At 41.8% G+C, this 14,502-nt stretch overlaps 1 protein-coding gene and 1 long non-coding RNA gene across 6 annotated transcripts in view; one reads left to right on the top strand and one right to left on the bottom strand.

The window, feature by feature from the left end:
- LOC126991220 (Golgi-specific brefeldin A-resistance guanine nucleotide exchange factor 1-like) overlaps positions 1 to 12,919 on the top strand; it is a 41,126-nt gene extending 28,207 nt beyond the window's left edge. Inside the window, exons 10-18 of one of the 5 annotated variants that reach the window (XM_050850001.1) lie at positions 593 to 929; positions 2,100 to 2,428; positions 5,406 to 5,594; positions 6,549 to 6,797; positions 7,715 to 7,825; positions 8,052 to 8,217; positions 9,505 to 9,685; positions 11,526 to 11,712; positions 12,769 to 12,919. In XM_050850001.1, the coding sequence (XP_050705958.1) occupies positions 593 to 929; positions 2,100 to 2,428; positions 5,406 to 5,594; positions 6,549 to 6,797; positions 7,715 to 7,825; positions 8,052 to 8,217; positions 9,505 to 9,685; positions 11,526 to 11,712; positions 12,769 to 12,783 (1,764 nt within the window). In that variant the 3' untranslated portion in view covers positions 12,784 to 12,919. Of the gene's footprint in view, positions 1 to 592; positions 1,002 to 1,598; positions 1,667 to 2,099; positions 2,472 to 3,029; positions 3,083 to 3,582; positions 3,648 to 3,770; positions 3,836 to 5,405; positions 5,595 to 6,548; positions 6,798 to 7,714; positions 7,826 to 8,051; positions 8,218 to 9,504; positions 9,686 to 11,525; positions 11,713 to 12,768 lie in introns of those variants that run through there. The other 4 variants (XM_050850003.1, XM_050850002.1, XM_050850004.1 and 1 more) reach the window with 4 other exon arrangements.
- Positions 9,969 to 11,510, bottom strand: LOC126991222 (uncharacterized). Its single transcript, XR_007745273.1, has 2 exons — positions 10,298 to 11,510; positions 9,969 to 10,110 (listed from the first exon to the last, which is right to left on the bottom strand). It is a non-coding gene; the product is annotated as an uncharacterized LOC126991222 (long non-coding RNA).
- Positions 12,920 to 14,502: the final 1,583 nt, after the last annotated feature.

Raw genomic sequence — 14,502 nt, 5'->3', positions numbered from 1 at the left:
GGCAACTTTTATTTTTTCCAGACAGAATTTCACCAAGAGCACTGAACAAAAATATTCATATAAAATCAACCAAGCTCTTAATTACCTTTCACTTAGACTCATTAGATGCGGAATTTAACGAGGATTCCAAATATGTCCTCGGAATCGACTTAGCATTAGTAATTACTGAGATATTAGAAATTTTGTGAAGGCAACTTTTATTTTTTCCTGTGAATTTCACCAAGAGAGCTGAACAAAAAAAATTCATATAAAATCAACCAAGCTCCTAATTACTTTCTACTTAGACTCATTAGATGCGGAATTTAATGAGGATTCCAAATATGTCCTCGGAATCGACTTAGCATTAGTAATTATGGAGATATTAGAGATTTTGTGAAGGCAACTTTTATTTTTTCCGGCAAATTTCACCCGGAGAGCTGAACAAAAAATTCATATAAAATCAACCAAGCTTCTAATTACTTTCTACTTAGACTCATTAGATGCGGAATTTAACGAGGATTCCAAATATGTCCTCGGAATTGACTTAGCATTAGTAATTACGGAGATATTAGAGATTTTGTGAAGGCAACTTACATTTTTTTCGGCTTTTCAGGTCGGTCGCGAGGGGGAAGTTGAACTACAGAATCAACAACAACAACAACAACTATCCCCTACCACAACTACCACACCTACCACTGCTACCACCACACCTTATACTCTAGTCCCAACCACAACCCCCAGACACCGACATAGGCCTAAAAATCTACTTGCGGCAATTTCAACTCTCTCCTTCCTGGCCAAAGACTGTCTACCATCTACTACCACTACTACTACTACTGCTACTACTTCTACTACCACTCCTACTACCACTCCTGCTGCTAACACCATCCTTGCCCTTGGTAGTGCGACGCGGGCGACAAGAACTTTAGTCGAGGCGGCCCTTCATGGGGGTAAGTTGTACTGGTTTGCCTGCTTCTACTGCTGCTCCTGCTGGTGCGACCCCCTTCCCCTTTGGTCAGCAGGTAGAGGAGGCCTTCCCCTACCTGCTGACACTAAGCGGTTCCCTCTACGTTAAGCAGGTAGGGAGAAAAAGGGAAAAATATTAGCAGGTTAAAATCTCGTAATTCAGTTTTTGCTACCATTTTCAACTCAACATCTGCTTACATTTTCCCCTCTCCTGCTTACACCGCTGCTCCGATCCCCTTCCCCTTTGGTCAGCAGGTAGAGGAGGCCTTCCCCTACCTGCTGACACTAAGCGGTTCCCTCTACGTTAAGCAGGTAGGGAGAAAAAGGGAAAAATATTAGCAGGTTAAAATCTCGTAACTTGATTTTTGCCACTATTTTCATCTTGACATCTGCTTACATTTTCCCCTCTCCTGCTTACACCGCTGCTCCGATCCCCTTCCCCTTTGGTCAGCAGGTAGAGGAGTCCTTCCCCTACCTGCTGACACCAAGCGCTTGCCTCTACGTTAAGCAGGTGGGGAGAAAAATGGGAAAATATTAGCAGGTTAAAATCTCGTAATTCAGTTTTTGCCACCATTTTCAACTCGACATCTGCTTACATTTTTTCCTCTCCTGCTTAAACTATTATCCCCACCCCTTTCCCCTTTGCTTAGCAGGTAGAGGAGTCCTTCCCCTACCTGCTGACACTAAGCGGTTCCCTCTACGTTAAGCAGGTAGAGAGAAAAAGGGAAAAATATTAGCAGGTTAAAATCTCATAACTCAATTTTTGCCACCATTTTCAACTCAACATCTGCTTACATTTTTCCCTCTCCTGCTTACACCGCTGCTCCGATCCCCTTCCCCTTTGGTCAGCAGGTAGAGGAGTCCTTCCCCTACCTGCTGACACCAAGCGCTTGCCTCTACTTTAAGCAGGTAGAGAGAAAAAGGGAAAAATATGAGGAGGTAAAAATCTCATAACCCAATTTTTGCCACCATTTTCATCTCGACATCTGCTTACATTTTTCCCTCTCCTGCTTACACCGCTACTCCGATCCCCTTCCCCTTTGGTCAGCAGGTAGAGGAGGCCTTCCCCTACCTGCTGACACTAAGCGGTTCCCTCTACATTAAGCAGGTAGGGAGAAAAATGGGGAAATTCTACTGCTAATGCCTACTTCCAGGGCTCATCAACCAGCAGCTAGCAGAGGAACGGAGCAAGCTGGCCTCTACCACCAACAACAACATCAGCCACAAGAAGAAGAAGAAGAAGAAGAGGAAGAAGACTACCACTCCTACTACCACTACTACTACTACTACTACTACTACTACTACTACTTCTATGCCTACTACCACGCACTTCAGCCCTTATAGTAGTGAAAATGAGGAGGCTTCGGATATTGATGATGACGATGGTGGTAGCAGTTGTGGTAGTGGTGGTGGTGGTGGTGGTAGTGATGGGCCTGACAGCAACCAGAATTACCAGCTGGTCTACCAACAGGTCTCGGAGAAGGTACGGTGTCGCGAATGTGTTTGGTTATTTGGTTGCCATTCCGGTTGTGTGGGTGGTAGGTGGCTGGGATTTGGGTGGTAGCTAGGGGGATAGTTGGGCTACCCTGGTATCGATTTTGGTTGTGTTTGGTTGATTGTGGTAGGTATGGTAGGCGTTCAAATTTAGGGCTACCAAATTCTGTTCTTTTCTCGCTAATATATATATATCTACTTTTTTGGTTGTCATTCAGGTTGTGTGGGTGGTAGGTTATTGGGATTTGGGTGGTGGGTAGGGGGATAGTTGGGCTACCCTTGTATCGATTTTGGTTGTGGTAGGTTGATTGTGGTAGGTGTGGTAGGCGTTCAAAGTTAGGGCTTCCAAATTTTGTTCTTTTTTCGCTAATATATATATATCTACTTTTTTGGTTGTCATTCAGGTTGTGTGTATGGTAGGTTGCTGGGATTTGGGTGGTGGGTAGGGGGATAGTTGGGCTACCCTTGTATCGATTTTGGTTGTGGTAGGTTGATTGTGGTAGCTTTGGTAGGCATTCAAAGTTAGGGCTTCCAAATTTTGTTCTTTTTTCGCTAATATATATATATCTACTTTTTTGGTTGCCATTCAGGTTGTGTGTGTGGTAGGTTGCTGGGATTTGGGTGGTAGCTAGGGGGATAGTTGGGCTACCCTGGTATCGATTTTGGTTGTGTTTGGTTGATTGTGGTAGGTATGGTAGGCGTTCAAATTTAGGGCTACCAAATTCTGTTCTTTTCTCGCTAATATATATATATCTACTTTTTTGGTTGCCATTCAGGTTGTGTGGGTGGTAGGTGGCTGGGATTTGGGTGGTAGCTAGGGGGATAGTTGGGCTACCCTGGTATCGATTTTGGTTGTGTTTGGTTGATTGTGGTAGGTATGGTAGGCGTTCAAATTTAGGGCTACCAAATTCTGTTCTTTTCTCGCTAATATATATATATCTACTTTTTTGGTTGCCATTCAGGTTGTGTGTGTGGTAGGTTGCTGGGATTTAGGTGGTGGGTAGGGGGATAGTTGGGCTACCCTGGTATCGATTTTGGTTGTGGTAGGTTGATTGTGGTAGCTTTCAGTTAGGCATTCAAATTTAGTTCTTTTGTTCTTTTCTCGCTAATATATATATATCTACTTTTTTGGTTGCCATTCAGGTTGTGTGTGTGGTAGGTTGCTGGGATTTGGGTGGTGGGTAGGGGGATAGTTGGGCTACCCTTGTATCGATTTTGGTTGTGGTAGGTTGATTGTGGTAGCTTTGGTAGGCATTCAAAGTTAGGGCTTCCAAATTTTGTTCTTTTTTCGCTAATATATATATATATCTACTTTTTTGGTTGTCATTCAGGTTGTGTGTGTGGTAGGTTGCTGGGATTTGGGTGGTGGGTAGGGGGATAGTTGGGCTACCCTGGTATCGATTTTGGTTGTGTTTGGTTGATTGTGGTTGGTGTGGTAGGCATTCAAAGTTAGGGCTTCCAAATTTTGTTCTTTTTTCGCTAATATATATATATATATATATATATATATTTTTTTTGGTTGTCATTCAGGTTGTGTGGGTGGTAGGTGGCTGGGATTTGGGTGGTAGCTAGGGGGATAGTTGGGCTACCCTGGTATCAATTTTGGTTGTGGTAGGTTGATTGTGGTAGGTGTGGTAGGCGTTCAAAGTTAGGGGTACCAAATTCTGTTCTTTTCTCGCTAATATATATATATCTACTTTTTTGGTTGCCATTCAGGTTGTGTGTGTGGTAGGTTGCTGGGATTTAGGTGGTGGGTAGGGGGATAGTTGGGCTACCCTGGTATCGATTTTGGTTGTGGTAGGTTGATTGTGGTAGCTTTGGTAGGCATTCAAAGTTAGGGCTTCCAAATTTTGTTCTTTTTTCGCTAATATATATATATCTACTTTTTTGGTTGCCATTCAGGTTGTGTGTGTGGTAGGTTGCTGGGATTTGGGTGGTGGGTAGGGGGATAGTTGGGCTACCCTTGTATCGATTTTCGTTGTGGTAGGTTGATTGTGGTAGGTATGGTAGGCGTTCAAATTTAGGGCTACCAAATTCTGTTCTTTTCTCGCTAATATATATATATCTACTTTTTTGGTTGTCATTCAGGTTGTGTGGGTGGTAGGTTATTGGGATTTGGGTGGTGGGTAGGGGGATAGTTGGGCTACCCTTGTATCGATTTTGGTTGTGGTAGGTTGATTGTGGTAGGTGTGGTAGGCGTTCAAAGTTAGGGGTACCAAATTCTGTTCTTTTCTCGCTAATATATATATATCTACTTTTTTGGTTGCCATTCAGGTTGTGTGTGTGGTAGGTTGCTGGGATTTGGGTGGTGGGTAGGGGGATAGTTGGGCTACCTTGGTATCAATTTTGGTTGTGGTGGGTTGATTGTGGTAGCTGTAATGTTGGTTGAAATGTAAGGGTTTGAAAAATTATATACCATTAGTTATTGCACATATCTCCTAACATTTTTGCCTACCATTCAGCCTGTGTGTGTGGTAGGGTAACCAGACTCCGGTGGTAGTTAGGGCAACCATTCAGCTACCCTGCTACCAAAATTCGTGTTCCTAACTACCACCATTCAACCACAATTTCAAGTTTACTGTCACCATATAAAATACTTTTGGTTGAATTTTTGCACATACCAAGTAACATTTTTGCCTACCATTCAGTTTCTGTGCATGGTAGGGAAGCCAGACTCGAGTGGTAGTTAGGGCAACCATTCAGCTACCCTGCTACCAAAATTCGTGTTCCTAACTACCACCATTCAACCACAATTACAAGTTTACTAAAACCATATGGGATACTTTTGGGTTGAATTTTTGCACATTCCACCTAACATTTTTGGCTACCATTCAACCTGTGTGTGTGGTAGGAATGCTAGACTCTTGTGGTAGTTAGGGCAACCATTCAGCTACCCTGCTACCAAAATTCGTGTTCCTAACTACCACCATTCAACCACAATTTCAAGTTTACTAACCATATTTCAGCTCCTGGATTTGATGGGCTGTTTACATACCTCTGCCAGCCAGCTATCTACTTTCTACCAGAACCAGACTGCTACTACCACTACTACTACTACTATTACTACTACTGCTACTACTGTCGACCTGTGGAATGTGGCTCTTTGTCCTCTGCTACAAGGCATTGCAAGATTCTGCTGTGATTCTCGAGGAAGTGTAAGTATTTGAAATAATTTTGTAAGTGATTTTAAAAGTTCTCATGTTTTTGTCTACCATTCAGGTCGTGTGTGTGGTAGATGGTTGAGTTTTGGTAGGCTGGTAGAGGGGTCCTTTGGCTACCCTCCCAGTGATTTTGGTTGGTCTAGGCCAATTGTGGTAGCTGTGATGTTGGTTGAAAGATGGTTGTATAAAAAATCTTATATCCCTTTTCTTTTCAAATCTTTCAACATTTTTGCCTACTATTCAACTTGTGTGTGTGGTAGATGGTTGAGGGTTGGTAGGCTGGTAGAGGGGTCGTTTGGCTACCCTCCCAGTGATTTTGGTTGGTCTAGGTCAATTGTGGTAGCTGGAATATTGGTTGAAAGATGGTTGTATAAAAAATCTTATATCCCTTTTCTTTTCAAATCTTTCAACATTTTTGCCTACCATTCAGCTTGTGTGCATGGTAGATGGTTGAGGTTTGGTAGGCTGGTAGAGGGGTCCTTTGGCTACCCTCCCAGTGATTTTGGTTGGTCTAGGTCAATTGTGGTAGCTATAATATTGGTTGATAAATGGTGGTAGAAAAAAATTATGTATCTTTTCATTTTAAAAGTCTTCATAGTTTTGTCTACCATTCAGGTCGTGTGTGTGGTAGATGGTTGAGGTTTGGTAGGGTGGTAGAGGGGTCCTTTGGCTACCCTCCCAGTGATTTTGGTTGGTCTAGGTCAATTGTGGTAGCTGGAATATTGGTTGAAAGATGGTTGTATAAAAAAATCTTATATCCCTTTTCTTTTCAAATCTTTTTACATTTTTGCCTACCATTCTGCCTGTATGTATGGTAGATGGTTGAGGTTTGGTAGGCTGGTAGAGGGGTCCTTTGGCTATCCTCCCAGTGATTTTGGTTGGTCTAGGTCAATTGTGGTTGCTGCAATATTGGTTGAAAGATGTGACCTCCCCGCCAACAAATTCCAGATCCGGAGCCTGGCACTCACTACTCTACAGCGCGCCCTTCTAACACATGACCTGGTGCTGTTGACGCCTCATAAGTGGGAGGAGCTGTTCCATCGAGTGCTCTTCCCCTTACTTAACGGACTAATAGACCTACAGCTACTACTACAGCTACCACTACCACCGCACCAACCACAGCTTCTACCACAACAGCAACTTCAACTACAGCAGCTCGAGGAGGCAAGACTCAGAGCAGCTACCCTCGTGATGAAGGTTGGTTTGGTTGTAAAAGTGTTCACTGTTTTGGTTGCCATTTGGGTTGTGTGCGTGGTGGGCGCTTGCGATTTTGGTGGTAGGTAGAGGGATGGTTGGGCTACCCTGGTATCGATTTTGGTGGTGTTTGGTTGGTTGTGGTAGGTATGGTAGGCGTTCAAATTTAGGGCTACCAAATTGTATCTGATTTTTTTTTCTCCAATATATATCTTTACTTTTTTGGTTGCCATTTGGGTTGTGTGGATGGTAGGTGCTTGCGATTTTGGTGGTAGGTAGAGGAATGGTTGGGCTACCCTGGTATCGATTTTGGTTGTGGTGGGTAGATTGTGGTGGCTGTAATCTTGGTTGAAATGAGTGTGTGTGTGTGTGAAAAATTATGTACTTCTAAATTTATATATATGATAGTTCTTAACATTTTTGGCTACTATTCAGTTTCTGTGTGTGGTAGGAAAGCTAGACTCGGGTGGTAGTTAGGGCAACCATTCAGCTACCCTGCTACCAAAATTCGTGCTTCTAACTACCACCATTCAACCACAATTTCAAGTCAACTAACACCATATGGGATACTTTTAATTGAATTTTTGCATATACCACCTAACATTTTTGCCTACCATTCAGCCTGTGTGCATGGTAGGGTAACCAGACTCGGGTGGTAGTTAGGGCAACCATTCAGCTACCCTGCTACCAAAATTCGTGCTTCTAACTACCACCATTCAACCACAATTTCAAGTTAACTAACATTATATGGTATACTTTTTGGTTGAATTTTTTGCATATACCACCTAACATTTTTGCCTACCATTCAACCTGTGTGCATGGTAGGGTAACCAGACTCGGGTGGTAGTTAGGGCAACCATTCAGCTACCATGCTACCAAAATTCGTGCTTCTAACTACCACCATTCTACCACAATTCCAGGTTTACTTGAGGCATCTGTCACCACTTCTGACTCTTCCGACATTCACTGCACTCTGGTTGACCATTCTAGACTTCCTGGACAAGTATCTAAGTGTCTCCAACGACCACCTGGTAAGTAGGACCCACACTTACACACTTACAAACACACTTAATCCTCTATGATCCCACGTCCGAACCCCCAAATCCCTTATCGAAGCATCCAATCCCTTTAAAGAGGATCGGGCAACTGGAACCTCTCTCAGACCCCTCGGACCCCTGAACATAGAGGATTTAGAGCGAGGGTGTGTGGTTAGAGCGAGTTAGAGCGAGCGCTGACCCCCCGAACCCCTGTTTTCAGCGCGAGGCCATCCCGGAAATGCTCAAGAACATGCTTCTGGTTATGCAGACCACGCAAGTGTTTCAGACCACGGAAGGATTCACGAAACTCTGGTGCATAACTTGGGACAGAATAGACGCCTTTCTTCCGACCCTAAGGCATAACGTTTTCCGCTCCCATCCGCCCTGTGAGTACGGTAGCCGGTTGAGTTTTGGTGGGGTGGTAGAGGAGGGATTCAGCTTCCTTGTCATGGATTTTGGTTGGGCTAGCTTGGTTGTGGTTGCGGCAATCTTGGTTGAAAGATGGCAGTGTGAAAAATTGTCATCTTTGTTTTCATTTTAAAAGTCTTCACATTTTTGTCTACCATTCAGGTTGTGAGTACGGTAGCCGGTTGAGTTTTGGTGGGGTGGTAGAGGAGGGATTCGGCTTCCTTGTCATGGATTTTGGTTGGGCTAGCTTGGTTGTGGTTGCGGCAATCTTGGTTGAAAGACAGAGATGTGATATTTTTCCGATCTTCCAATTTCATTTTTATATACCTTTATGTTTTTGTCTACCATTCAGGTTGTGTGTATGGTAGCTGGTTGAGTTTTGGTGGGGTGGTAGAGGAGGGATTCAGCTTCCTTGTCATGGATTTTGGTTGGGCTAGCTTGGTTGTGCTTGCTGTAATCTTGGTTGAAATTTAGTTGTGTGAAAAATTGTCAAATCTTTGTTTTCATTTTAAAAGTCTTCACATTTTTGTCTACCATTCAGGTTGTGAGTATGGTAGCCAGCTGAGTTTTGGTGGGGTGGTAGAAGAGGGATTCAGCTTCCTTGTCATGGATTTTGGTTGGGCTAGCTTGGTTGTGGTTGCGGCAATCTTGGTTGAAAGACAGAGATGTGATATTTTTCCGATCTTCCAATTTCATTTTTATATACCTTTATGTTTTTGTCTACCATTCAGGCTGTGTGTGTGGTAGCTGGTTGAGTTTTGGTGGGGTGGTAGAGGAGGGATTCAGCTTCCTTGTCATGGATTTTGGTTGGGCTAGCTTGGTTGTGGTTGCGGCAATCTTGGTTGAAAGACAGAGATGTGATATTTTTCCGATCTCCCAATTTCATTTTTATATACCTTTATGTTTTTGTCTACCATTCAGGTTGTGTGTATGGTAGCCGGCTGAGTTTTGGTGGGGTGGTAGAGGAGGGATTCGGCTTCCTTGTCATGGATTTTGGTTGGGCTAGCTTGGTTGTGGTTGCTGTAATCTTGGTTGAAAGATGGTAGCATGAAAAAATCTTATAGTCCATTTTTTTGGGGCATATACCTTAACATTTTTGTCTACCATTCAGCTTCTGTGTAAGGTAGCCGGTTAAGTTTTGATAGGCTGGTAGACGAGTCCTTTGGCTATCCTGGTACAAATTTTGGTTGGTCTAGGTTGATTGTGGTAGCCATAATATTGGTTGAAGTAGAAGGATTTCCCATAATTTTTCCATATCTTCACAGCGGAAATTCAAAGCCCAGACACTGCCCCTGCTGCCCCATCTGCTGAGACAGTTCCTGCTGAGGAGAAGGAGGAGGAGGAGGAAGAGAAGAAGGAGGAGGAGGAAGAGAAGAAGGAGGAAGAGGAGGAGGAGGAGGAGGAAGAGTATATACCATCATCCTTAGGAGAGCAACAGGCTGCCAGGTGAGAGACAGAGAGAGAGGGGGTCTCACTGATGTAGTTGCAATAATTACCTTCACAAAATCACTAATAACTCGGTAATTACTATCGCTATATCAATTCCGAGGACATATTTGGAATCCTCATTAAATTCTGCATCTAATGAGTCTAAGTAGAAGTTAATTAAGACATTAGTTGATTTTATATTAATTTTTTTGTTTATTTCTCTAGGTAAAATTTTGTCTGGAAAAAGTTTAATTACCTTCACAAAATCGCTAATAACTCTGTAATTACTAATGGTACATCAATTCCGAGGACATATTTGGAATCCTCATTAAATTCTGCATCTAATGAGTCTAAGTAGAAGTTAATTAAGACATTAGTTGATTTTATATTAATTTTTTTGTTCATTCCTCTAGGTGAAATTTGTCCTGAAAAATTAGGGTTACCTTCATAAAATTGCTATTAAGTCAGTAATTACTAATGCTACATCAATTCCGAGGACATATTTGGAATCCTCATTAAATTCTACATCTAATGAGTCTAAGTAGAAGTTAATTAAGACATTATTTGATTTTATATTAATTTTTTTATTCATTTCTCTAGGTGAAATTTGTCCTGAAAAATTAGGGTTACCTTCATAAAATTGCTATTAAGTCAGTAATTACTAATGCTACATCAATTCCGAGGACATATTTGGAATCCTCATTAAATTCTGCATCTAATGAGTCTAAGCAGAAGGGAATTAGGACATTAGTTGATTTTATATGAATATTTTTGTACGGGACATATTTGGAATCCATTAAATTCTGGTTCAATGAGTTTTTGAGGAAGCCTATTAACCCTTTCAGTGCTATGGCTGGGCAGGGATTGTACCCTTCTTGTGTTCCTCTCTTTCTTTCTTTCTTTCTCTCTCTCTCTCTTTGTTTATCTCCTTCTTCCTTTGTTTACATCTGGCCATTTTGCCGAACCAAGCTTCGTGTGTGTCTCTCGTGTGGTATTTGAAAGCGATGTTTTATATGTTCTGTAAATGGTAGAGGATGCGAGATACCACAGCGAGTGTCGATGTGGTAGTTGTGGTAGTTGTGGTGGTCGGCGTGTCCCCCTAGGTCCCCCCCGGGTCGAGAGAGAGAGAGAGAGAGAGAGGGAAACAGCTGTATGTCTCAATATCTCGTATTTACATATAATTCGTTACAGAAAAATATATATAACATTCCAGAATTCATTGAGCGATAGTTCTTTGTTGCCCCTCTTGACTAACATCGGGATATACGCGATTCGAACACGTATAAGTGGAACAAAACCTCCCTGTACCATTTCTGTGTCTCCCTGATGAGTTCAACAAGCCAGATATACATGTTTGCTTATCCACAAGTCCCATGTTTCCGGGGGTAGGCTTAGACAACATCCAGGCCTATAATCTTGTCTCCTGTCTTGCGATGTGTTTCCCAGAGAGCTTCCGTTCCCTGTGTGGAGGTGGTCAATGGATTCATGTATTTCTCACCTTGTCACAGCCCATAAGCTTGCCATCGCGCTGTTCAAGGCAAATGTTTGTTCTTTTTCAGCCTTGTTTTGGCATGTTTTTGCGTCTTCGTGTGTCCGTGCCCGCGATACCCATGTGTGGTGTTAGTGTGAGTGCTCAGAGAGGTTTGGACGTAATACCAGCTGTCAGAATGGGGCATATGCATGGCCTATTCCAAGCTCCTGGTAGACCCAAGTAACATTTTTTGGTATTTTGGTTTAATGGAGTCTAATACATTTCTCTCCCTCCTCCTCCTCCTCCTCCTCCTCCTCCTCCTCCTGCTGCTCCTCCTGCTCCTCCTCCTCCTCCTCCTCCTCCTCTTCCTCCTCCTCCTCCTCCCAGGCTCTCTCTTAGTCAGGAAAATCTCCCTGAAATCATTGAGCACTCTGGCGTCATCCTGCAACCTCCCCTGCCGGCGCCCCTTGTGAGCCAATCAGAGGCCAGCATGAGCGAGAGGGGGCGGAGCTACCAGCCAGACAGCCAATCAGCGCTCCCCATCATCCTGCAAGGGTTGCCACTATTCGCAACGGTATGATTTTTTTTTTTTTGTGGGTGGTATATATCCCCAAGTTTTTGCCTACCATTCCGTGTGGGTGTGTGGTAGCTGGTTGAATTTTGGTAGGCTGGTAGAGGGGTTGTTGAGCATTCTTGGTATGGATTTTGGTTGGGCTAGGTCGATTGTGGTTGCTATAATCTTGGTTGAAATACAGAGGTGTGAAAAAATTACCATATATATTTCCATTTTAAAAGTCCTCACATTTTTGCCTACCATTCCGTGTGTGTATGTGGTAACTGGTTGAAACTTGGTAGGCTGGTAGAGGGGTCATTCAGCTTCCTTGGTATGGATTTTGGTTGATCTAGCTTGATTGTGGTTGCTATAATCTTGGTTGAAAGTTCAGAGATGTGAAAAAAAAATCTTGTAAATTTTTTTGTAACATACCTTTACATTTTTGCATACCATTCAGTTTGTGTGTGTGGTAGCTGGTTGAAACTTAGTAGGCTGGTAGAGGGGTCATTCAGCCTACTTGATATGGATTTTGGTTGATCTAGCTTGATTGTGGTTGCTATAATCTTGGTTGAAATACAGAGGTGTGAAAAAATTACCATATATATTTCCATTTTAAAAGTCCTCACATTTTTGCCTACCATTCAGTTTGTGTGTGTGGTAGCTGGTTGAAACTTGGTAGGCTGGTAGAGGGGTCATTCAGCTTCCACGGTATGGATTTTGGTTGATCTAGCTTGATTGTGGTTGCTATAATCTTGGTTGAAATACAGAGGTGTGAAAAAATTATCATATCTGTATTTCAATTTTAAAAGTATTCATATTTTTGCCTACCATTCTGTGTGTGTATGTGGTAGCTAGTTGAAACTTGGTAGGCTGGTAGAGAGATCATTCAGCTTCCTTGGTATGGATTTTGGTTGGGCTAGCTCGATTGTGGTTGCTATAATCTTGGTTGAAAGAAAGATATATGACCAAAAAAAATCCTGACATTCTGAACCCATTACAGAGAGTGGGTGCTGTATTACATAGATGAAGCCTCGCTATATAGAACACCAGGTCTAATATTTTTTTTTTTTTTTGCAGGAGAAGAAGAACTGAAGAAGACATTCCTAGTGTTACTGCTGTTGTAGTTAAGTGTTGCTTGTTCATAACTGCAATCATTATTATTATTATTATTATTATTATTATTATTATTATTATTATTATTATATATATTAAAATTGGTTGTCATGTTTGTGTGTGCGTTTGTATGTAACCTTTGAGGAGGAGAGAGAGAGAGAGAGAGAGATTTCGGATTTTGACCACACCAGAAATGACAGTTTTGGGTATTTTGGCAGCTGGAAAATGCCCTTAAAATATCAAGTCTACATTTTTGTCTACCATTCTACTTGTGTGTCTGGTAGGTGGTTGAATTTTGGTAGACTGGTAGACAGGTCCTTCGGCTATCCTTGTACCGATTTTGGTTGGATTTGCTTGATTGTGGTAGCCATAATGTTGGTTATAAGACTGAGGTATGGAAAACAATCACATATGTCCAATTTAAAAGCCTTCACATTTTTGCCTACCATTCAACTTGTGTGTCTGGTAGGTGGTTGAATTTTGGTAGACTGGTAGACAGGTCCTTCGGCTATCCTGGTACTGATTTTGGTTGGTCTAGGTCGATTGTGGTAGCCAGGATTTTGGTTGAAATACAGAGGTATGGAAAAATCTTGTACCAATAATTTTTTGTCATATAGTATAACTGTTTTGCCTACCATTCAACTTGTGTGTGCGGTAGGTGGTTGAATTTTGGTGGGCTGGTAGACAGGTCCTTCGGCTATCCTGGTACCGATTTTGGTTGGTCTAGGTCGATTGTGGTAGCCAGGATGTTGGTTGAAATACAGAGGTGTGGAAAAAACGATCACATCTTTCCATTTTAAAAGTCTTCACATTTTTGTAATTATCTCACTTAGGACTCACTTTAGAGGAACACGCGCCGATACATAAAATAATCTACATGAAATTCTCTACAAAAAGTGTTCTATACCTTTTTCTAGTGCGGTGCTCGGTTCTGACGCTAAAGGGCCGAGAAGGTATGCATGTATTTCAGTCATACTCCGTTACCTAATATAACATTGGGATTGATCATGTATGCTTAACTCAAGAATGTTCTGAACTGGATATCCCTTCACAAAATCGCTAATAAGTCGGTAATTATTAATGCTACATCAATTCCGAGGACATATTTGGAATCCTCATTAAATTCTGCATCTAATGAGTGTAAGTAGAAGGGAATTAAGACCTTAGTTGATTTTATATGAATTTTTTTGTATAGCACTGTGGGTAAAATTTTGTCTGGAAAAAGTTTAGTTACCTTCACAAAATCGCTCATAACTCGGTAATTACTAATGTTACATCAATTCCGAGGACATATTTGGAATCCTCATTAAATTCTGCATCTAATGAGTTTTAGTAGAAGGGAATTAAGACCTTAGTTAATTTTATAGGAATTGTTTTGTATAGCACTGTGGGTAAAATTTTGTCTGGGAAAAAGTTTAGTTACCTTCACAAAATCGCTCATAACTCAGTAATTACTAGTGCTATATCAATTCCGAGGACATATTTGGAATCCTCATTAAATTCTGCATCTAATGAGTCTAAGTAGAAGGCCATTAAGACCTTAGTTGATTTTATATGAATTGTTTTGTACAGCACTGTGGGTAAAATTTTGTCTGGAAAAAGTTTAGTTACCTTCACAAAATTGCTCATAACTCCGTAATTACTAATGCTACATCAATTCCGAGGACATATTTGGAATCCTCATTAAATTCTGCATCT

Source organism: Eriocheir sinensis, unplaced genomic scaffold (genome assembly GCF_024679095.1).
Source record: "Eriocheir sinensis breed Jianghai 21 unplaced genomic scaffold, ASM2467909v1 Scaffold252, whole genome shotgun sequence".
Classification (NCBI taxonomy): domain Eukaryota; kingdom Metazoa; phylum Arthropoda; class Malacostraca; order Decapoda; family Varunidae; genus Eriocheir; species Eriocheir sinensis.
Note: the sequence above shows the minus strand (reverse complement) of the source record. Positions and strands in the feature narration are given on the sequence as shown.